Raw genomic sequence first — 23529 nt, forward strand, 5'->3', positions numbered from 1 at the left:
ACTTGGAATACTGCCTTCAGGCTTTCATTTTTGTCCTCAGTTCAAACACTGATTTTGACTGCATTTAGCCTAGGAATTTTAATGGAACCAGGCAGTGTGGTGTAATGGATAGAGCACTGGACTTGGAGCCAGGAAAGCCTGGTTTCAAATCTGACTTCAGATACTTCTTAGCTATGTGACCCCAGGCAAGTCACTCACTTCAAAACAACCAAAAAAAAAAAAAACACCCTCTGTCTGCCTCAGTTTCCCCCTCTGTAAAATGTGGGACTTGGACTCATCTTGGGCCCCTTCTAGTTCTAGATCTCAGATCCTCTAAAACAGTCAATCGATGAGATGATGCGTTATTTCATCTGTATTATATGAAACTCCATGACCTGATACAGGTGACCACAGCTGATTTTAGACAAAACTGCAAGCCAAGTCTGGCCCTGGCCCAGTGCAGCCGCTGTTTTCAACACCTCTCACTGCCACCCAGCATTCTCAGCACTCAGACACTCAGTGACCTAGGGCGGACTCCCAGAAATACCTACTTTGGCACTCTGATGGGACTGTGTTCTAGAACCTCTATTAACCCCCTTTGTGCTACCCTCTGCCCACCAAAAAGATCCCCAGCCCCAAATTGGCCAGTCCTGTATCTTAATCCTAAGATTCAAAGCTGGAAAGGATGTCCATTTATTCCAACTCCTTCATTTGACAGATATGGAAACAGAGGCCCAGGGAGGTTAAGCAATTTGCCCAAGGCTACACAGCTAGGATTAGAGGTGGCATGGCATGATAGATAGGGCACTGGACCTGGAGTCACAGAGACTGTTCAAATGCTAGCTGTGTGGCCCTGGGAGAGGCAGCTTGCCTCAGTCTCCTCCTCTGTAAAATGTGGAGGTTAGGTTAGATGGCTTCTGAGGTCCCTTGCAGTTTGTGTGACGCTTTGTAAGTCACTTCTGTTGCCTGGGCCTGTTTCCTTATTTATTCAGTGAAGGGGCCAACTCCCAAGTCTAGAGCTCTGATCCTGTGTACCTAGGCCTTCCTGATTGCACTATGTGCACTGTATGGCTGTCTCTTTGAAGCCTGGTTTTCACTAGGGGCTGCTTCCTTCTCTCAGGGCTCCAATGTTTTCATTTGAAATGCAGGTATCACCAAAAGGTCTTTAATCATAGGAATTCCAGGCACTGGTGGGAGGCCCCTGAGGGCCTTGTTTTGGTTGGTGGGAGCCTCCTACGGCACCATGCAGGTCCTGTCCGCTCCTCCTCCTTTCTCCCAGGGCCCACCCTGAGCAACCATGGGGGACTGAGCTGTCTTCCTCGCCTAGCTTCCGGAGAGGCTGCCAAAAGCAGGAGGACACGCACACGCATGCGCACTTCAAGCCTCTGCTCTCCAGCAGAAGTGGCTGGGGAGGGGCAGAGAGGAAGACAAAGGGAAGCTTGGGAGCACCAAAGCCAGGCCTAGGGTTATTGTCATGATTGCCTGGAATACTTCCAGCTGGCTTTGGTATGACCTAGGACAGCTTTCCTCGATTTCGGTGGCTGCTTAAAGCCCACGGTTTGAAACAGAAACAGGCTTAGGCAGGGGGGAAGATGGAGGGAATTCACATGTTACAACAGACATACTTAGCACTTCATAAATGAGATGGATCCACTCTTCAAAGTCAATGGAAACTGGACTTTGAAGGGCAATCCCTTTTCCTCATTAGCTGCTAGAAGCTAAGGGGCTCCTGGATGATGAACCCCCTGATGCTGTGAGTGCTCTGAAAACTGCACACCTTGAAAAGCCAACCTAAAAACATTGCCCCCTATCCCAGAACACGGTACAAGAACACAAGATCTGACGCTTCTGAGGATTCTAGCCCAACCTTTCATTTTACAGAGGGGAAAACTGAGGCCCAGGGAGGAGAAATGATCTGCTCAGGGTCATACTGAGAATCATAGCTCTAGAGCTGGAAGGGTCCTCCTAGGCCCTCTAGGTCAACCCTGACTCATTTTATAGAGGGGGAAACTGAGGCATAGGGAGAAGTGACTTGCTCAAGGTCACACATGTAGTAAGTGGTGGAGCTGGCCTCCCAATGCAGGGCTCATCCCACTGAACCACACTGCTTTTTTAGAGTCAAAAGATTTACAAAGAGCTCACATAACCATCGTTCTTTCATAGCTCTTCACATAGCTGGGAGAGACCTGAGAGACAACCTGGCCCAACCCCATCCTTTTACAGGCAGAGAAACTGTGGCCCAGAAAAGCCAGGGTCACACAGGTTTCTTCTTCCTAGATCTGACTGCAGTGTTCTACCCTCCTCACCCTCTCCTCACCAGAAAGCCCAAACAGGTTATGTGAGCTTTGGCACACAATGCATGCTTAATAATTGCTTGTTGGTTTATTGGGAACTAGTTAAAGGGCCCATCCTTTCATAAGTTGAGATCTTTCTAGAAAATCACATTTCCACCTTGACTTCTTATGTATTTACATCAGTGCCATCTAGTGACCAAAAAGAACAATGCATCAGCCAAATTTTAAAGCATCTTTTTATCTTCTGGGTGGTTCTTCCTAAGGCTCATAGGCTCATAGATTTCAAATTGGAAGGGGTCTTTGATGTTATCTAATCCAAACCCTGAACTGGTCAGTAAAGGAAACTAAAGCCAGGAAAGTGAAATGACTTTCCCTTAAGTTGGCTTGTTGGGTCTTTCCTATATAATATTCTATCTCTAATGTTCATGATTCTCTTGTGTAGGGATCAAGCATCCCTCCTCATCTCAGCCTTGGCGGAAGGCCCTGGCTTCCTTCTGTATAGGGTCTTTACTAATTCTCCAAGCCTACAGTTTTTCTCCCCCCTAAAATTATTTTGCATTGCTCTGAAATGACTTTATAGGTACTTAACTGGATACATGTTATAGATGCTTGATGAAATGTGGATTTCTTGAATACAGCAGGTGATTAATTAATGTTGACTTGTTCGTGTATTTTAATTAAATGCTTTGAATTGAAAAAAATGCTTTCCAAGGTTACACAGATAGTGAGAGAGACTAGATTTGACTCCAAACTGTAAGCTGCTATACAAAAATTTATTAACCACTGAGAATGAGGCCTTGACTAATGTCCTAAGAATACACTGCCTGTTTGTACAGGAGATATTTCCATTTATCATAAGAAAAACAAATTTCTGGACTGGAAACTCCTTCTACCAAGGTAGGCTGGCACCTTCTCTGAAACTTCTTGTCTTAGTTGCCCAGAGCAGAGGTGTTGAATTCATCACCTTAGAACATTTCCAAGTGTATCCAGAACCAGATTAAAAGGTAACTAGGCAATATTTAACCAAATAAATAAAAATACAATGAAACATAGATGATGTTTATACATGGTATTCTAATTCAATATGTAGTCTAGGATCCTTAGGCACAGTTTGGTGGTCCTGTTTCTCTTTGGGTTGGATACCACTGGCCTAGGGCATTAAGAGGTTGGGTGAGTTGCACAAAGTCACACGGTCAATATGTATCAGAAGTGGGTCTCAAATCCGGGTCTTCCCAGTTCCTAAGCCAGCTCTTTATCCACCGTGCCAAGATGCCTTATTATGAGTTAATCATGGGCAGCTAGGTGGTACAGTGAATAGAGCACCAGCCCTGGAGTCAGGAGGACCTGAGTTTAAATCTGACCTCAGACACTTAACACTTATTAGCTGTGTGACCTTGGGCAAGTCACTTAACCCCAATTGCCTTGCCTTTCTCCCTCCACAAAGACAAAAAAAATAGTCAACCACAGGATCTGTGTTGTTTCTAATGCTATTTGATGAGGTCATATTCTGTGGGTACAATGGAATTCTCCCTTGGGCATAAAAAAACTGGAATGAGGCGATTTAAAGCATTATCATAATTTGTCATTTATTTGAATGCTTTTATTTAAAGGTCATTGTTTTGTTTACATTCTTTAGAAACAGCCCCCTCCTCGGAAATAATAATAATAATAATAGCTACCATTTATATAAGAGCTTAAGGTTCACAAAGCTTTTTATAAATATTCTTTCATTTTATCCTTACAATAACTCTGGGAGGTAAGTGCTATTATTAGCCCCATTTTACAGATGAGGAAATTTAGGCAAACAGAGAATTAAGTGACTTACTCAAGGTCAACACAGCTATCAAGTTTCTGAGGCAGGATCTGAACTCAGATCTTCCTTATTCCAAGTTCTGTGCTCTATCCACTGTACCCCCTAGTAACTAGTATTTCTTTATTTTACTTATAGGACAGTGTATCAAAATAATGGTAGTAACCTAGGGGATGTTAAGACTTACTCTTTGGGGAAAATGGCTAAACAAATTGTGATCCATGAATGTGCTCTAAAAAACAATAAGTATAAATGATAGAGAAGCACTGAGAGATTTATATGAACTGATACAGAGTAAAGTAAGCAGGACCAGAAAAACATCATACACAATGACTACAAGAATGTCAATGGAAAGGACAAAGACCAAACAATTGAAACTGAATGCTGGGAAACTGTATTGACCAAATTTGGCCTCAAGGAAGATATATGAGAAGGCCCAGCTCTCCATTCTTTGCAGAGGTGAAGGGTTATGGGTAAGGAACACTATCGATATTTTTTATGTGTTGATTAGTTTTACTCAACTGTTTTCCCACTCTTTTTAAATTTTTTTTGCTATAAGGGATGGTTGTCTGTGATGGAGAGGAAAGAAGACTACCCCATGAAATATAAACAACTCCTTGGAATCTCCTTGTAACTTCCTAGAAAGCTTCAACTCTGCTTTTCCATCTTGCCCTTGTGATGGGGTCACATGGATCTAAAAAGCAAAACCATCTCATTTTGTTAGTGTAATCCTGGTGCCTGCCCCCTGTCCCCCTAAAGTGACAAATGCAGGAAACTCTGGGGAGGGGAAAGGGGAATGATATCTTTGGATCAATCAATAAACATTGACTAAGCCCTTACTATGTGTCAGACACTATGCTAAGCACTGGAGATACAAAAGGAGGCAAAAGACAACCCTTGCTCTCAAGGAGCTTACAGTCTAATGGGGGAGACCACATGTAAACAAATCAAAACAAAGCAAATCATATATAGGATAAATAGAAAACAATTAGCAGAGGGAAGGCACTAGAATTAAGAGGGGCTAGGGAAAGCTTCCAGTAAAAGAAGGGATTTTAGCTGGGAATAAAATTGATGAAAAAATGGTTAAGTCTCTCAGGAAGACTGTATGGATTAATGCAATTTTCTCCCCATTTAACAATCATTTACTGAGAGCTGACGCCCACACTTGACAAATTGCAAAACAATTTGGACCAGAGTCGACAAGATTGAATAAAAACCATAATAATCTAATACCCCACTCTGCCTTTGTTCTACAAAAAAGGCAAGGCTGCTCTGAGCTAAGCGCCTTCACAGCTTTCCAGCAAGCAGCAGCTGGACCATGTCAGAGCAGTAAGACAGTACAGTTTAGCAAGCACTATCTCCCATAGACAGTGACTTTCCACTGTGTGCAGGGCATTCTCTGGGTCAAGTGGCCAGGGTGGTGGAAGTGTGTGTGTGTGGGTGAAGGGTGAGGATAGTGACTCCCAACTGACCCTGGGCCATTTGAAGGAAGAGAGCACAGACACCTTCAGGCTTCCCACTGCCTCCTCTTTTCCCTACTAGCTTCTCTACTGGGTGACCTCAGTTGTGATTTCAGAAAATGCATTCCAGATGTGTCCTCTAGAGACTTTAGGACCATCCCCAGAGACCTGGACTATTGTATCTTTCTAAAAACAGGCAAACAAAAAAAACAGAAATCTCCAAACAAATGAATAAATAATGGGATCATTGAGAAGGCCAAAGAGTAATCACTTTGTCAAGTGAATTTTTGTTTCTTTAAATATGGAGAGAAGTAGCAAGGCTGTCAGTCAATGAACATTACGTACCTACTCTGTGCCAGGCACTGTATTTAGGGCTGAGCATATAAAGAAAGGCAAAAGACAGTCTCTATTCTTGAGGAGCTCACAGTCTAATGGGGGGAAACATGCAAACAACACACAGACAAGACATATCTACATATATGTATATATCCATATAAACACATACATGTATACATGTATAATGTACATTTATATGATAAGTTGGAGATAAGTGATAGAACTAAGAGGGATGGGAGAGGTTTTCCTGCAAAAGGTGGGATTTTAGCTGGGCCTTGAAGGAAGCCAGGGAAGCTGGGAGGCAGAGGTGAGGAGGGATAGCATTCCAGGCACAGGAAGCAGCCAGTGAAAAGGCCCAGGCAGGAGATGGACTGTCCGACATGAGGAATAGTTCGGAGGCCAGGGTTACTGAATGGACAGGTTATCATAGGGGAGTAAGATGTAAGAAGATTGAAAAGGCTGGGGAAGATGACAGGCCAGGTGTGAGGTGATGAGGCCTGCCCTAAGGCGGTGGCAGTGTCAGAGAAGAGAAGGGGGAATTTTTGAAAGACATTAGGAAGGTGGAATTCATAGGATTTGGCAACAGATTGGATATAGGGGTGAGAGACAGGAAGGAGCCAGGGATAATGTCTTGGTTGGGAGCCTGGGAAGATGTCAATGACAGGGAAATCTGAAGTAGGGGAGGTTGGGAGGGAGGTGAGACAATGAGTTTGCTTTTGGACATGATGAGTTTAAGATGTCTGTGGGTCATCTGATCTGAGATCTCTAATAGGCAGTTGGAGATTGGAGACTGGAGTTTAGTCAAGAATTTAGGGCTGGATAAGTAGGTTTGAGAACTATCAGCATAGAGATGATCATTGAACCCATGGAAACTTATGGCATCACCAAGAACAATAGTATGAAGGGAGAAGAGGAGAGGGCCCAGGACAGAGCCATCATTGGATGTGACCTAGATGGAGATTCAGCAAAAAGAAGCCAGAGAAGGAGCAGTCAGGTAGGGAGGAAGAGAACCAGTAACAGGGACACAAACATAGTAGGAACACAAAACCCTAGAGACATGAGGGCGATCAGCAGTGTCAGAGGCTGCAGGGAGGTCCAGAAGGAGGAAGACTGAGAAAAGGCTATTCTATTGGGCAGTGAAGGGGTCATTGGTAACTTCAGAGAGGGCAGTGTGGATGGAATGACGAAGTTGGAAGCTGGACCATTGAGAAGTAAGAAAAGACCTTAAAGAAAATGAGAGAGGGGCAGCTAGGTGGCGCAGTGAATAGAGCACCAGCCCTGGAGTCAGGAGGACCTGAGTTCAAATCTATCCTCAGACACTTAACATTTACTAGCTGTGTGACTTTGGGCAAGTCACTTAACCTTAATTGCCCTGCCCTCCCCCCTGCAAAAAAAATTAAAAATTAACAAAAAAAGAAAATGAGAGAGAGTCTGGTAGATAGAGAGCCAGCCTAGGAACCACAAAAACCTGGGTTCAAGTTCTGTCTGCCACTACAGGTTGTGTTAACTGCCCCCCTTGTCCCCTCCAATGTCCTGGGAAAACTCTTTAAGATCCTAAGTTACAAATTGATAGAGGAAGTGTCCTCACCCAGGGGTTCCCCATTACATGAAATCACAGGTATAGTCCCATCCCAAATAACAACAGTTCCCATTTGGTTAATTTAGCTCAACCTCAGGACCCTGAAGAAAACATCAACAATGGGAAACTGAGGCAAAATATCTGTAGCTGTGGCAGGGTTTTCCCATGACCTGAATTTCCTCTCAGCTAGTGCTTAATAACTCCACCAGACTGCAAATATAATAGCCTGCTTCTGCCCACTATGGAAACTCAAACTTTGAAAACATCAGGAAACGATAATTCGTACTCCCAAAGGCTTCTTCCCCTTATGGAATTTGATCCTCTGCATAGGGCAAATTCCCCTACTACACTTCAAGTCCAATTGGGTTTGCACTTTTTGGTAACCTCCACTGGAGTCCTCCTCTGTGCCCACTGGCATTCTCCAAGGCTACGCCAAGCCAGTGCCAACTATGCTAGGTCTTGCCAAGCTGGGAAGTCCCAGAGACTCAGAGCTAAAAGGAACCTTGGAGGTGGTCTACTCCAAGGTCCTCTTTTGACAAAAGAGGAAGCTGAGGCCTAGGGAGGGAAAGTAACCTGGCCAAGGCCACACATAGGATCCTAGAGCTGGGAGGGCCCTTAGAGACCAATGAATCCAACCCCCTCATTTTACAGAGGAGAAAATGTAGCATTTCATAATAGAGCTTTAAGGTTTTCAAAGCATTTCCCATGTTATTTCATTTGATCTTCAAGAACAACCCCATGAGGTAGGATCTATTATTATCCCCATTTTGCAGATGAGAAAACTGAGAGAGGTTAAGAAACTCGCTGAGGTTCACACAGCTACTAAGTGTCTCAGGTAGGATCTGAACTCAGGACTTCCTGACTCCAGGTCCAACACTCTATCCATTCCACCCAGCTGCCCAGGGAAAGTAAGGTGACCTGTCCAAGGTCATACACATAGGGTCTTAGATTTAAAGCTGGAAGTTACTCCCTTATTTTACAGAGGAGGAAATTGAGGCACAGGGAGGGGAAGTAATTTACCAAAGGGTAATGCATAGAATCCTAGGTCTAGAGCTGGAAGGGCCCTCACAGGTCTTCTAGTCTAACCCCCTTAGTTTACAGAGGAGGAAGCTAGGTACAGGGAGGTGAGGGGACTTGTCTAAGGTCTCACAGGTAGCAAGCTGAAGAGCTGGGATTTGAAACCAGGTCCTGATTTAAAATCTAGCTCTTTATCTATCGCATCCTTGTATACAGGCTGACAACTGACCCTGTGTCTGTTACCTAAGGCCCAGTCTAGCTATGTGAGGAGAGGGGCTCACCACCAGAAAGCTGAAAACAGGCTGATGAATTTGGGGGCAATGAGGTAACTGGTGCTCCAATTTCAAGAATAGCCATTGTATTGTGGAAGGACATTTCTTCTCCAGCTGGTGGCAGCAGCAGCCCTGTGTCCCCAATGGAAGCTCAGAAACCTCACAATGTTCAGTGGTCCAATTCCCCCTCTGCCACCTGGCGGCCCCACCTCCATTCAGGGGCATAGTATGTCAGGAGATAGAGGGCTCTGTGTAAATGAAGCGGGTATTTCTAATCTGCCCTGGACCAGTGACTCAACTGAGACCCCTTCCTGCCAACCTATTGTTTGGAGATCTGGAGTTCTTACCCTCTTTTTGTGACCTGGACCCCTATGGTAAAGCCTGTGGAATCCTTCTCAGAATAGTGTTTTTAAAGGCTTAAAATATGTAGACTTACAGAGGAAACAATTAGTTTTAAGTACAGACCACAGATGGCAAGATTGCAGTCATGTTCGAACTAGCAACAGGTCCATTGACCACGTTCACACTTGAGGGAAATGCTAAATTTCAGTTTGAGATCAGTGAAAATAAAGATGTCATGTTTTTCCCATCCAAGTTCAGAGACCTTCTCAAATCTATCCCAGGATGCCAGGGTAAGAAACACTTTGGGAGGGGTGGATAGGTGGTGCAGTGAGTGGAGCACCAGCCCTGAAGTCAGGAGGACCTGAGTTCAGATCTGGCCTCAGACACTTAACACAAAAACTAGTCATGTGACTTTGGGCAAGTCACTTAACCCCAATTGCCCTCCAAAAAGCAAAAAAAAAAAAAAAAAACAAACCCAAAAAACAAAACACTTTGGGAGAGAGAATGTGTAAAACACGTAAGGTGGACCTCACTAGAAAATCGACCCATTTGGACCCAAGCTGCTTTGAAAGCATTTGGATTGACACCAGGTCTTTCTTTCTCCTAGTGGAAGCCTGAAAGGAGCCAGCATCTTCAGGGTTGGAACCCATGTACTAAGACTGCCCATAGTGACTCCCCCCACCCCTTTACCTGCATCTTCCTCTTCACTGTGTCGAAAGGATAGGAGATTGTTTGGGCAACCCCCGAAGCAAGGCAGCTGTTGGCAAAGTTCTGGAGTGGGGAAAAGCGATCTCGGGGCCCATCCCAGATGCGATTCAGGTTCACGTAAACTAGGAAAGAGCCAGCCGAGAATGGCAGAGCACCTAGATAGATGGTAAGGTAGGGAGAGTGGTGGGTGAGCTGAGGGCCAAACACAAACCAGCTCAAAGATAAAAAACTAGTTACTTTACATAAAATTGTTCTATCTTTTGCTGCTGGGTCTTGTCAGTAATATACAGAAATGCCAGTGATCTAAGTGGATTTATTTTGTATCCTACAACTTTGCTGAAGTTGTTGTTATTTCAAGTTAGTTTTTTAGTTGATTCTCAAGGAGCTAAGACAATTCCAAAGGACTCGTGATGGAAAATGCTACCCACATGCAGAGAAAGAACTATGGAGTCTGAATGTAGATGGAAGCAAACTATTTGCTCTTTTTTTTGTCTTTTGTTCTTTCTCATGGTTTTTCCCTTTTGTTCTGATTCTTCTTTCACAACATGACTAATGTGGAAATGTGTTTACATGATTACACATGTATAACCTATATCAGACTGCAAGCCATCTTGGGGAGGGGGAAACATTTAGAACTCAAAATCTTATAAAAGTGAATGTTGAAAACTAAAAATAAATAAGTATTTTTTATTTTTAAAGCAACCGGGGTTAAGTAACTTGCTCAAGGTTACATGGCCAGTTATTTCTTGGTGTGGTGCTAAGTATCGAAGCCCGGATTCGATCCCCAGGTCATCCCGACACTGGAGCCGGTACTCTTACTCGCTGAGCCACCTGGCCACACCTAATAAATATATTTTTAAAAAGATGAAAAACTACCTGGGGGGAGCCAGGTAAAATAGCAGTGTTCTGGGGGAGGAGGTTAGAGTGAGATTCACATTAGACCCCTGAAAAACAGCAGTGGGAAACAATCTACTCTAGGTAAGGAAGAAGTAAGGAAAACCAGTCACATCTGAGGTTCACAGCCTTTTAAAATGAAAAAGTGGACACATGCTTCCATAATGGCTGGGGGGGGGTCTAAATCTTAGATCAGGGGTGGGTAACCTGTGGCCCTGAGGTCATATGTGGCTCTCAAGTTGTGGCCTCAAGGCCGAAGGTTCCCCACTCTTGTCTTAGACACTAGAATGAAATTTCACCCAATGATGGATCTAGAGCTAGAAGAGGTCTTAGGTGCCATCCAGGCCAACCCACTCATTTTACAGAGAGGAAAACCGAGGTCCCAGAGGTGAAGTAACTTAGTAATAGCTCATATTTCTACAGGGCTTTAAGATTTGTCAAGTGCTGCCCATATATTTGTTTATTTGGCCCTCATAACAATCTTCTGTGATAGGTGCTATCGTTGGTTCTATTTTGGACATAGGGAAACTGAGGTTGAGAGACCCGATCATTGTCAGAGAACTAGTCAGTGTGAGGCTGGATTTGGACTATGGGCTCCTTGACTCTAAGCCCAGTACTCTGTCTACTGTATCACCAACTGGCCACAAAGGAGCCTTAATTGTGAAGGAACCTCAGAGGCCAGCTGGTCCAAGCTCCTGAGGCCTTAGGAGGTCAAGTCACTTGTCTAAGGTCACACAAGTAGTAAGCAGAATTTCAGCCTGGGTCCTCTGACTTCAGAGGCAGTGTTTTTTTTTCCACTTTACCATGCTACCTCCCCAATGTCATGGAATGACAGAGTTAGAAGGTGCCTTATAGATCATTCAGACATTTTTATAGTTTATGGGAAACTGAGGCCTAATCACACAACTAATCAGTGGTAGAGCCAGGATTAGAACCCAATGCTCCTAGGTTCTTTCCTCTATAAAATACTATTTCCTCGTGGGCCTTCTCCTTAATAAGAAAGAGTCCAAGAGTTTTACTTCCAGCTTACCTATAACAGTGAGGGAAATTCCTCGGTAAAGAGCCAGAAATCCTTCCTGCTGATAGATAGTGCAGAAGGCATGGAAGATTCCTGTGTAAGACGGTTTCAGTAGGCTCTGCATAATCAACCGGGTTTTGATGACATCGGTCGGGTAGGTGACAATGGTGGCCACCATGCCAGCAAGACTTCCAGCCATGATTGCACGCCACTGGGAAACGTAACCCAGGTCATCCATGAAGAGCAATAGGAACCTATGAAGGCAAGAGAAACAAGAGCCATTTGAAACCTCATTCCGGCAGTGGAAAGGACTTTGTGAAAACGTAAGCTATGATTAGGAAGGCTATTACTGATGAATCACAGATCTAGGGTTGGAAGGCAGCTTGGAGGCCACCTAGGCCAACTGCCTCATTTTAGAAAGGGGGAAACTGAGGCCCAGGCAGGTGAAGGGACTTGCCCAGGGTCATACATAGGATCGGAACTCTAGAACTGGGAGGGACTCCAGAGACCAGCTAGTCCAACCCCTTCACTTTACAGATAAGGAAACTGAAGCCCAGGGACTTGCCCAAGGACACACAGGTTACTACAACAATAATAATAGCTTACTTTCGATGCCAAATAGTAGCATGGAAATGACTCTGGGTTCAAGAAGGTTATGAAAGCAGAGGACAAGTTTGGTCAGTTTCTCCCAAGCCATCTTGGCCCATTCTGTCGTAGGAGAGCAGCCAAGCCTCAGGAAGAACACAGAGGTTCACTGAGAGGTGGCCTGCAGGGTGAAGGAATCATCCTGCATTTGAAAGAACAGGATCATTGTCTTAGGTTCTAGGCTCTCAGATCTAGAGCTGGAAGGCCCTCAGGGGCCTAGATCTAGTCCAATTTCCCCATTTTACAGAGAGGGAAACTGAGGATCAGGCCGGGGAAGAGATTTGCTCAATGTGACACTGCTAGTTTCAGAGGCAGAATTTGAACCCAAGTTTTCCTGCCTCCCAGGCTGGCTCTCTATCTACCATGGTCTCACTTAAATTCTAGCTGGTAAAATTTATCCTCCTTTAGTGTAAGTCTGAAACCTCTTCTGGCCTGATTAGCAGCCCTTTCTCACCTGCTGGCAGCCTTAGAATGGGGATGGTAGAAGAAGAACTAGGTCAGGTGCCAAAAAGCCTCCCTGGATCAAGTCCCAGCTTTGCCTTGGAGCTGTGTGACCTTCAGAAAGTCATTTTCCCTCTCTGAGTCTTAGCTGCCTCATTTGGAAAAGGAGAAGAATGATAATATTTAATGACTGGGGGGAATGGGGCAAGTGGAAATAGCCCTGGATTTGTAATCATAAGACCTGGCTGTGAATCTTGGTTTCACAGGATTTTTATATAATCTGTGTGTACTTTGGAAAGTCTTTACAGCTCTCAGTTTCCTCATCTGTTCAAATGAGAGGATTGGACTTGATAGCCTCTGAGGTCTGAGGGTCCTATTGTGTGACTTTGGGAAGTCACTTCCCTTCACTGGGCCTCAGTTTCCTCCCCTGTAAAATGAAGGAGTTTGAGCTAGATGGCTCTGAGATCTCTCCCATCTCTAGGGTGGCCTAGACCCAGAGTTAGGATCCTATCAATGTAAATAGGAGCTCCTCTCATCCACTGATGAAAAGGTTCCTTTTCTTCAACCCTTTCACCCCCAACCAGTGAATTGACTTGAAATGTAACCAAGTACCCCCACTAATGAATTTCCCTTTGTGCAAACAAGAATGTCACAGAGTTCCTTATTCTGGATGGAGCATAAATTCCATCATAAAGGTCTTCCAGGAGAAAGTAGAAATATTTGTCGAGAACTGTCATGGAAGGTATTTCCTAGCCAAGGAACCTGGGAGGGAGCCACTCCTCTGTGCAAGCAAGGTTAAAAAAACACGCCAAGGGGATCCAGGATAGCAAGAGACATGGTATTTTCTGCCATTCGAAAAAGAGGCAATTACCTTAATGGAAATACATTTAATTTAATTTTCAAAAAGCAAAAGAGGAGGAAATACAAGAGCAGAGTAATTTATTTGAAACTGGAGATGTCTGACCCCTTTCCACTGTCTCAAATATAGGTTTTCTTTGGCTCTTAAACTTCTTTACCTTTCTGTTAATTGGTGTATTCTTCTCTCTTCCCTCCCTTTCCGTGCTTACCAGGACCCCTTACAATAGAGAGATACCAGGCCTGGGCAAAGGAATTTAAGGAGCCTTTACCTCCTAAATAGCTTCTTAATCCCTTTAAAATAATTCTCTCACCAGGCTAGAAATGGATTACTTTTGTTGGTATCAAATCCCACCAATTACAGAATTGGCTCTTTTAAAAGGTAACTACCCTTTCCTTGATTCACACCTTAAGATTTAATCAGATCGCTTTCAACTAGAACTCACAGGGGACCCAGGAACAGGGAATGAATGAGGGTTTAAGCTAAAAGGCATGGTAATTTTGATTTGGATTTCAGGAGAAGAGAGTGGTAGTTTTTGGAGTCTGGGCACAGTTCAGGGAAAGCTAGCCTGCTGGGTGAGGCTTGGGGTAGATCCAGACAATTAAGGGTTCAAGAATGCACCTGGGTGGGAACTTTTTACACCTCCACCCCAGCAGAACACAACCTATAATTTGTTGCCCGAGTCACAAAGAGGTTAAGTGAAATGAAACTGGAACCCACATTCTCCTGATTCCAAGGCCAGAAATCTATCCGCTCTGCTCCAAAGCCTAGTATGAAGCAGCTACATTAAATTCAAAGACTACTTATTATATTATAAGTATAATGTGAGTAATTAACAGACCCCTCCTTCCCCGATTACAGGACCGGGAGTCACTTCAGGTGGGTCATATATGAAGCTCAATACTGAAGGATTTTAGAGAAAGCACTAACAACTCTAAGGGGATCAGTCAACCAACTGACAAGCATTGTATAAAGTGCCTACTATGTGCCAGGCACAGTGCTAAGCACTGTGGGTATCAAGACAGATGTAGCATAGGAAGGGGCTTCAGAAGCTATCTACCCCCCACCTTGTTATTTTACAGAGGAGGAAACTGAGGTCCAGAGAAGGGAAGTGACCAAGGTCACACATAGCATCCTAGATATAGAACTGCAAGAGGGGCCTCAAAGACCTTTCCGTCCAATCCTCTTATTTTAAAGCGGAGGAACATTCTCTACAAATAGAAATAGGTCCAGTAAACCATATATAAGGATCCCTCCAGTCCACACATTAACTTAGAAAACCACATTTTCATATTATCTATATTCTGTTGTATTTTTTATTTATTTTGACATTTTTATCTGGTTCGTGCACTTGCTGTTCTGACACCTCTGCTCTCTACTATTTCACGTGGTGATCTTATTGGGTCCCATGATTTAACGATCTCTCCGAATATGACTCTTAGATCTACTTGTTTCTGCTGACCTCTAGTCTCTTATTTCCAACTGCCTACGGTACATTGTGAGCTGGACATCTCAGAGACGTTTGAAACACAACATTTCCAAACTGAACTCATTCTCTTTCCCCACTAACCTTTCACTCTTCCAAACTTCCCTAGAATGGTCAATGGTCCTACCATCCTCATAGTCACCCAGGTTCATAACCTAGGTATCTTGACTCCTCACTCTTAACCTCCATCTGTTGACAAAGCCTGTTGCTTTTACCCCTCCTCTCCTCTGACACTACCACCACTCTGGTGTAGGCCTTCATCACCTCATCCCCAGACCATTGCAATAGGCTATTGATTTGCCTCCCTGCCTCAAGTCTCTCCCTACTCCAGTCCATCTAAAGCATAAGTCTGACCATGCCACACACAGACCTTCCTCCTCACGAATTCAACAAATTCTAGTGGCTCCCTATTATCTCTAGGATCAAATAAAAATCCCTTTTGGCTTTTAAAGCCATAACCTGGTCCTTTCCTACTTTTCTAGGCTTTTGACACCTTACCACCTTCCATATACTCTGAGGTCCAATGAACAAGACACTCCATCTCCTGCCCTGAGGCATTTTCACTGGCCATCCCCCATGTCTGGAACCCTCCCTTCTCATGTCCATCTTCTGGCTTACTTCAAGTCCCAGTTAAAATCCTATCTGCCATAAGAAGCCTTACGTGATCCCTTTTGACACTGGTGCATTTCCTCTATGATCATTTCCAATTTTATCCCGAATAGATCTTGTTTGTCCATGGTTATTTTCATATTGTGCTCCCTACAGGAAAGTACACTTTTTGAAGGCAAGGCCTAGCTTTTCCTTTCTTAGTGTCCCCAGTGATTAGAACAAATGAAGTGCCTGTTGATCTGAGGAAAATGAAACAATTGACTTGCCTGGCACCATACAGGTAGTATAACAAGAGGCAAAAGTGGAATTTGAACCCGGGGAATCTGACTACAGAGTCATTACTTCAAGGATCTGTGATTTTCATACTGTTAAACTGCCTATGATTTAACCCTTTAAATACTGGTGACCTACATAGGATACTCATGTTTGCTCTCAATCAGAACATCTCATTCTATGACCCTTCTGGATAAAGGAGAGTTGAGGCCATGAAATTCCTTCCTGTCTTGAACCACACATCTAGATAAAGTATTGGGCCTGAAATCAGAAAGACTTGAGTTCAAATAAGACCTCGGACACTTCCTTGGATGTGAACCTACTCAAATCACTTAAAGTCTGTTTGCCTCAGTTTCCACAACTGAAAAATGGGGAGAATAACAGCAGCTACCTCAAAGGGTTGTTATGAAGATCAAATGAGATAATATTCATAAAGTACTTAGCACAGTGCCTGGTACAGAAGGGCTATATAAATTCTTATTCCCTTCCTCCTTTCCACACATTTCTCCCTACCCTTGCGATGTAGGCAGAGACAGAGCTGTGGAAAATCAAATGTCCCCTTGCTCCTGGGGCAGTGGGATCATGGGATTATAAATTTAGAGCTCAGCTAGACCCGAGAAATCATCTCATCTAGGGGTCCTTCCAGTTTTTTGCCTCCTGCACCACTTTGGGCACTCTGGGGAAGCCTACTGATGAGGCCCTTCTCAGAATAAGGCTTTTAAATGTGTCAAATAAAATACACAGTATTATCAAGGACACCAATTATATCAAAATACAGTTAACACAATATGGAGAAGAAAGAAACAAAGCAAGCTCATGGTCCTGAGATTAAGAACCTCTGATCTAAATCCAACATCTTGATTTTCCAGAGGAAATGGCGTCCCAAAGAAGGGAACTAGCCGGCTGATCCAGTGTCTGCTCAGCAAGGAGTTGAACCCTAAAGCTCAGAGTACAAAACCAAAGCTGCTTCTACTATACCAGAGGACCCCCAATTCTGCCCTTGAGGGCAGGGGCTATTCCACTTTGCCTTGGGAACCTCAGGGCCTTAGGCTGCCAGTGGCATGCAATAGGTGCTGAATAACCCCTGGTTGAGTGAGAAATTACCTACCAGCTTTTCCCTGGGGTACTCTAGTGCCACTTCTTCATTCCTTCGGCCCTTACGAAATTCTCAAAAAATGTTAACTCTGCAAGCAAGGAATTGGGTGCTGTCAAATTCTCCTATGACATTACCCTAGTTCTAACTGTCATTAACACTTTATTCTAATAGTCTTTACTGGGCAGACTACCAATTCAATGAAGTTTTTTTTTCAAGACCACGAGGGGGCGCCAAAGTACACAGAGCATTGGGCCTGGAGTCAGGAAGACCTGAGACAAACCCAGACTCAGACACTGACTAGCTGTGTGACCCTGGGCAAGTCACTACACCTATTTTCCCCAGTTTCCTCAATTGTATAAAATTGGAATAATTATAATAGCACCTACCTCCTGGATTTGTGGTGAGCACTGAATGAGAAAATATTTGTAGAGTGTTTCGAACCGTGCCTGGCACATAGTAGGTAATATAGAAATGCTTATTCCCTTCCCCTATTCTCCTCAGCTTGACATTCAAGGCCTGCCATGATAAGACTCCCAACCTGGATTTTCAACCTAATTCTCCCATTTCTCTTCCATTCTTTCAGTCCCCGAATACTTCTTACACTTTCCTTCCTCTGACTGTTTGATCAGGTCCTTATGTCCTCTGTGGTAGCTCCTCCATGAAGTCATCCCTAATGATGCCAGATGTAAATTTCTTACTCCTCTAAAATCCCAACTGGACTTACCCAGGGTAACACAGCTAGTGTCTGAAGCCCTATTTTAAATCAGGTCTTCCTGACTCCAGGTCCAGGTCTATCCTTCCACCTCTACAAAAAATAAAGGAGTGCCTGCCTTCAGTGAGCTTATATTCTAACTGAGGAATACCACCCTATCTACAAGTAGAGGATCTGGTCAGTTGCCTAATATTGCTGCTTCTGCCTCCTAAACAGCATCTCTTCCATCTTTCTTCTCCCCACTTCTACTCTCCTCCTACTCAATAAACTCTTCCACTTCCCTATTGTATCTAGGGCCAAATATAAACTATTTGAGCACTTACATCCTGGCCCCAGCCTATCTTTGGAGGCTTATTATATATTATTCCAGTCAAATTATCCTTCTGGCTACTCCTCATTCTTGACACTCTGATCTCTGATCCCTGCCTTTGCATTGGAGGTCCTCCATACTCAGAATGGACTCCCTCCTCACCTCTGCCTGGGACAATCCCTCACTTCCTTCAAGACTCAGGTTGTCTTGAGAGTTCTAGTGCCTTCTCTCCCTAAACTACTGCATATGTATTTTTTATTTAATCTGTATATCTTTGGATATGTGCACATCTTCCTCAAGAGAATATATGATCTTTGAAGGCAGGGCTAATATTTGTTGTGGTTCAGTCCTGTGAAAGGCTTGGGCATCTCCATCTGGGATTTTCCTGGCAAAGATACTGGGGTGGTTTGCCCTTTCCTCCTCCAGCTCATTGTACAAATGAGGAAACTGAGGTAACCAGGGTGAAGTGACTTGCCCAACATCACACTGCTAGTAAGTCTTTGAGGCTGGATTTGAACTCAGGTCTTCCTGACTCCAAGCTGACTATCCACTAAGCTACCTAACTGCCCTAGGACTAATAAAGAGTGTTAAAAAAAAAAAAGCTTGTGGTTTTTGGAAATATTTTTTATCCAAAGAGGAAAAGTCAAACAGATCCACATAGGTGATCATTTTTTAAATCAAACTCTTCATGTGTTTTTATCAACGGGTTGGGTGAGTCTGTGCTTGTATCAAGAAGAAAAATATAAAACTCACTCAGAAAAACTCAGAAAATTTCTATCTACAGAGGAGAAACAGGCCAAGTTTTGGGGGATGCTCTAAAATAGTTCTCACACACTCTTTAGTGAATTGAGATCAATTGACTAAGCCCTGGGAATGGTCATAAGGATCCCACTTCTGAAGCTTATCAGCTGTGTCACCTTGGGCAAGTATCTTCAGCACTCTGCCTCATTTTCCCCACTTATCAAGAAGGATATTGGACAAGTCATCACCGGACCCCTCCCTGGACCCCTCCCTGGGCTTCAATTTCCCAAGGTATGAGGAGGTTAAATTGGACAGCCTCTGATGTCCCTCCCAGTAGCTATGGGTAACTGTGGACAAGTCACTTGAGCCCTCCCTGGGCCTCAGTTTCCCAAGCTGTGAGGAGTAGGACTGTATGATCTGAGGTCCCACCCCAGCTCTAAATCCACGATCCTCCGAATGTGCCCCTTAAGAGGGCTTTGGATAAAGTCCCCAGTAATCCCAACAACCTTCCCCGACCCCGGGTCGCGAGCCCTCGGCCTGGGCCTTTCCCCTCCTCCCCCAGGCTTCTCCTCTCCGTGCCCCCACCTCCACCCCCTCACGGCCCGGGCCCAGCTCCGTCCTCCCTTACTTGCGGTAGGCAGCCAGCTGCAGAACGCTGTAGGGAAAGAGGCGCAGGCAAGCCACGCCGTTGCCCTTCCACAGGGCCCGGGGCCCCTCGGCTCGCCAGACGCTCCTGCTGGCTGCCCACGGGCCCTGCGGGGGGCCCGGGCCCCGGCCCACCTGGGCCAGCACGGTGGCGAGCTCCAGCGGGGCGGTGAGGCTGAGGCTGAGCACCCCAGCCAGGCCGGCGCAAACCAACCGCTGGCCGCCCGTGAGCCGCCCGTCTCGTCGCCAGGTAGCCATAGCGCGGTCACTCGTGACCGTGGCCTTGGACCCGGCGCTGCCAGCCGGAACGGCCCGCGGCCCTGAGGCTCCGCTGCAGCTGGCAGGCTGGGCGGGAGGGAAGTCGAGGGCGGAGGCCCGGGGCGGGGCTGGGGCTGGGACTGGGTTTGTGTCCAGGGACGCGGGGTGCGGGGTGGGGGGTGGGGGGCGGACCCGGCGCGGGGGGCTCGCTCCTTTCTCCATGGGCTCTCCGGAGTCCTTCCTCCAGTCCCTGCATCCCCACCCCTGCCGAGACCCGGCCGATCAGGCCGGACACAGAAAAGGCCGGCCACCCCGAAATCCCCTTCTCCGATCAGAAATGGCTTTCCTTTTTACCAAAATTATCTCTTATTTTGACTTTGACCATCAAGGAACTAACATTCCTATATATATAATATTTAAATTTCAGGATCGAATGTGAAACCATCAGATTCTGCTAATCGCAGTTCCTTATTTATTTAGTTTTTAAAGCTTATATTTCATTTAAAAGGACAGTGCCCAAACCGCTCCCTTGGGCCCCTACTAAACTTTGTCTTCTTTGGTGGCCTTTTTGGCTTCTATTGACGATCTTTTCTTTCTCTTTCTTATTTCTCGTCTGTCACTTTCCACTAAGCTCAAGGACCGACTCGCCTCCCTCCCCCATCAATTACAATTACAAAGGCCTTCCTTTGTAACGAATACTGTCAAGCAAAACAATCCAACAACACATTGGCCAGCTCGGAAGACTTCACTTACGCCACACCTCGGTCCATTGCCTGTCAGCCAATCAAGAGCCATATCCCTCAGCAGTCCTTTTGAAATTATTTTTCTCATTATGAACCTAACAATCCTTAACAGACATAAACCCACCAATACACTAAGAACAAAAAAGGGGGATTATATATGACACCGGGAATTCTTTATCAATAATTTGTTTATTTTAAGCATATTAAGTTTTACGGAACTATGTTTTACATGACTTCATATGTATAATTGATACCATATTGCTTGCCTTCTCACTGGGTGGTGGAGGACCTGGAGAGAGGGAGAGATTTTTGGAACTCAAAAGAGAACGTGAAAAATCAATAATACATTTAAAAAGAATTTAAAAACCCAAGCCAAAAAAGTATATTAAGTTTAAAAAGTACATTAAGTTTAAGGATGCAGTAATCGCCTTCTTTGTTCCCTCTTCTGAACTTTTTTTTTGTCTAGAATCCTCGATCTCTGGCTGGAAGGAACCTCAGTCAAACCCCCACATTTTACCAAGAAGGAAACTGAGGTCCAGGGAGAGGAAATGGCTTGTCTAAAGTCACTCGAAGGATCATTGGAAGAGACTTCTGAAGGTCTCTAGTCCAATACCCACTCCCCTGCAAATCCACATCTTACAGATGAGAAAATTTAGGCTCAGGAATGTAAAGAGACTTATCCGAAGCTACATATGTAAATAACTGTCCAAGGCAGTTAATCAATGGATCGATCAATCAGTAAACATTTATTAAGAGACTATTTTGTGGTAGGGACAGTGCTAAACATGAGGGATTAAAAAAAAAAAAGAAACCGGTCTCTACCCTCAAGGGGTTCCTATTTAAGTGGGGGAGACAACAAGTTAATTAATTAGGTGTATTTAAGGCTAATCAGAAAGGGGAATGCCTTAGCAGCAGGGAGGAAAGGGGGGGGAAAGACCCCCCACGGAGATGGGCTTGGAGCTGAGCAAGTCTTAAAAGAAGCCTGGGAAAAAGAAGGGGGGGGGGGGGAAGGCATTCCAGGCTTGGAGGACGGCCAGTACAAAGACACGGAGAACTGTAGATAGGCCAGGGTAGTTGGATTGTAGAGTGTGTGTTACTAAGTTGTGTAAGAAAGTAGGATTCAAACCCAAGACTTCTTCCTTTAGAACCAGTGTTCCTTCACTGTCATGCAATTTTATTTTGGATGGACTCAGTGGCTTCTAGGGAAAAAGGAACAAAGAAATGCTAAAGGCATTGCCAAAAGCTCCTAGTAAGGCCCAGGGCAGAGCTTACAGAACCAAGTTGGTTACTGGGACCCAGTGGCTCCTCTTTGTTCAGAGTGGACCTTTAGCGATCAATTTCAATATTCTTGCAGAGAGACAGAGAGACAGAGACAGAGACAGACAGACAGAAACAGAGAGAGGAGGGTGTGTGTGTGTGTGTGTGTGTGTGTGTGTGTTCAGAGTTCTGCCAACACTTTGGTGGAGCCCAGTCAGTGGTCTTAAAATGAACCACATTGAAAGAAAGCTCTTTGATGGTGAGGGGAGAAGGGAGAAATATTTTTGATTGATTGGGGGTAAAAACCATTTGTCCCGGAATGTTTGAGAGAGGAGCAAGTCACATGAAGAGTCCTGTGTTTGGGAGATCTGGTGAAAATAACTCCAGACAAGCTATGAAGGGGAGTCAGGAAACCTGGAATCCACCAGCAGCACCTGGCCTTGGAGCCCAGGGCAAGCCCCTGACTTTGCACCTTATCCTCCTCAGGGTAAAATAAGTCCAGATGCTCTCTAACTCCTTTGGGCCCCTAGAGAATTCAATTTGCTCGCCTTACTAATAGAACTAAGTAGGTTAAAGGTTCTGCCCAGGATTTCCAGCAAACCCTTTTAGATTGACTTACATACCCCAGGGGCTCACTGCCAGGATGTTTCATTGTTTAGTGATGTTTTCTTAACAAATGGAGATTAAGGGTAGGGGCCCCAGGAAGGGAGATGGCTTAATTATTGAAAAGAGTTAGAAGGTGCCTGTCTGTATTTAATATCGGGAGCTCTGCTAATAACCAGAGGGCCATATGCAGCAAGGTTACTTCTGCTGTTACAGGTTTCGGGGAATTTTGTGTGATTTTGACGCCTCGTTTCCTACTTTGTATGGAAGCCCCCAAATTTAGTTCAGTGTTTGGTAAATAGTAGGCACTGAATGCAGGAATGAATGAAAAAGTGCTTACTGTAGGTCAGGCTCCAACCCCACTAAGTGCTGGGGATACACAAATAAGCTAGCCAGGCAGTTGCTGCCCAGTCAGAGGCCCTTTCATTCTGACACAGGAAGACAACATAAACAGGGGAAATAGAGTTGGAAAGGATGGCTTGGGAAGAAGGGTTATGGGGTGACTTGGAAATGGCCAGGAAGTATTATCGAAGCCTGGGTCTTGGCATCACAAGTTGATTAATAAAAATTTGTTGATAAAAGACCATGAGAATCTTGTCCTCTCTACACCTTTCAATTGTATGATTATAAACTTTTGGTCTACTATTCCATAAGATAGGAGACCAGCACTGGACTTATGATTTCACTGTTAGAGGGAACTCTCAGATGAGGAAAGTCCCTCCACCAAAGCAGGTAGGCATCTTCTCAGTCATCTAGAGTCTGGATTTTTGCCTAGAGAAGTTAGGTTATACAGTTTGCTCAGAAGTCACTCTCACTATCTCATAGCTCTTGCGAAAGCTATCAGTTAATCAAGGACCTACTGTGTGCCAGACACTGGATGCTAAGGATACAAAAACAAAAGTCCGAACAGTTCCTGCCCTCAAGGAGCACGACTTGTACATAGAAAGCTGGTAGAAAGCAGCTCTGATCTCCTTGGAGGGAGTTTCTTTTTCCCACACACCTTTGGGGTTTTCTGCTCTTTCCTTACTTATATTAAGAATCTCTTCCTCCGTGTTCTCAAAATTGGGTTGCTCCCAGCATGGATCTTCCCTCTGTATACTCACTCTAGTCCAGTTGTTCTTCTCATCTTCCTTTTCTTCAGTGCC

At 44.7% G+C, this 23529-nt stretch overlaps 2 protein-coding genes across 4 annotated transcripts in view; both read right to left on the bottom strand.

Annotated features, from left to right (window-relative positions):
• SLC25A43 (solute carrier family 25 member 43) overlaps positions 1–19877 on the bottom strand; it is a 36501-nt gene extending 16624 nt beyond the window's left edge. The window contains exons 1-4 of one of the 2 annotated variants that reach the window (XM_069102169.1): positions 19507–19877; positions 11722–11963; positions 9780–9952; positions 3485–4777 (exon numbers count right to left, since the gene is read on the bottom strand). In XM_069102169.1, coding sequence (XP_068958270.1) covers positions 4622–4777; positions 9780–9952; positions 11722–11963; positions 19507–19781 — 846 coding nt within the window. In that variant the 5' untranslated portion in view covers positions 19782–19877 and the 3' untranslated portion in view covers positions 3485–4621. Of the gene's footprint in view, positions 1–3484; positions 4778–9779; positions 9953–11721; positions 11964–19506 lie in introns of those variants that run through there. The other variant, XM_069102168.1, reaches the window with a different exon arrangement.
• Positions 1–23529, bottom strand: part of UBE2A (ubiquitin conjugating enzyme E2 A) — a 276953-nt gene that overhangs the window by 94729 nt on the left and 158695 nt on the right. The window lies entirely within an intron of this gene.

The sequence above is a fragment of the Petaurus breviceps genome, unplaced genomic scaffold, assembly GCF_028583685.1.
Source record: "Petaurus breviceps papuanus isolate PSGF00001 unplaced genomic scaffold, PetGlider_PUasm1.0 532, whole genome shotgun sequence".
Lineage (NCBI taxonomy): Eukaryota > Metazoa > Chordata > Mammalia > Diprotodontia > Petauridae > Petaurus > Petaurus breviceps.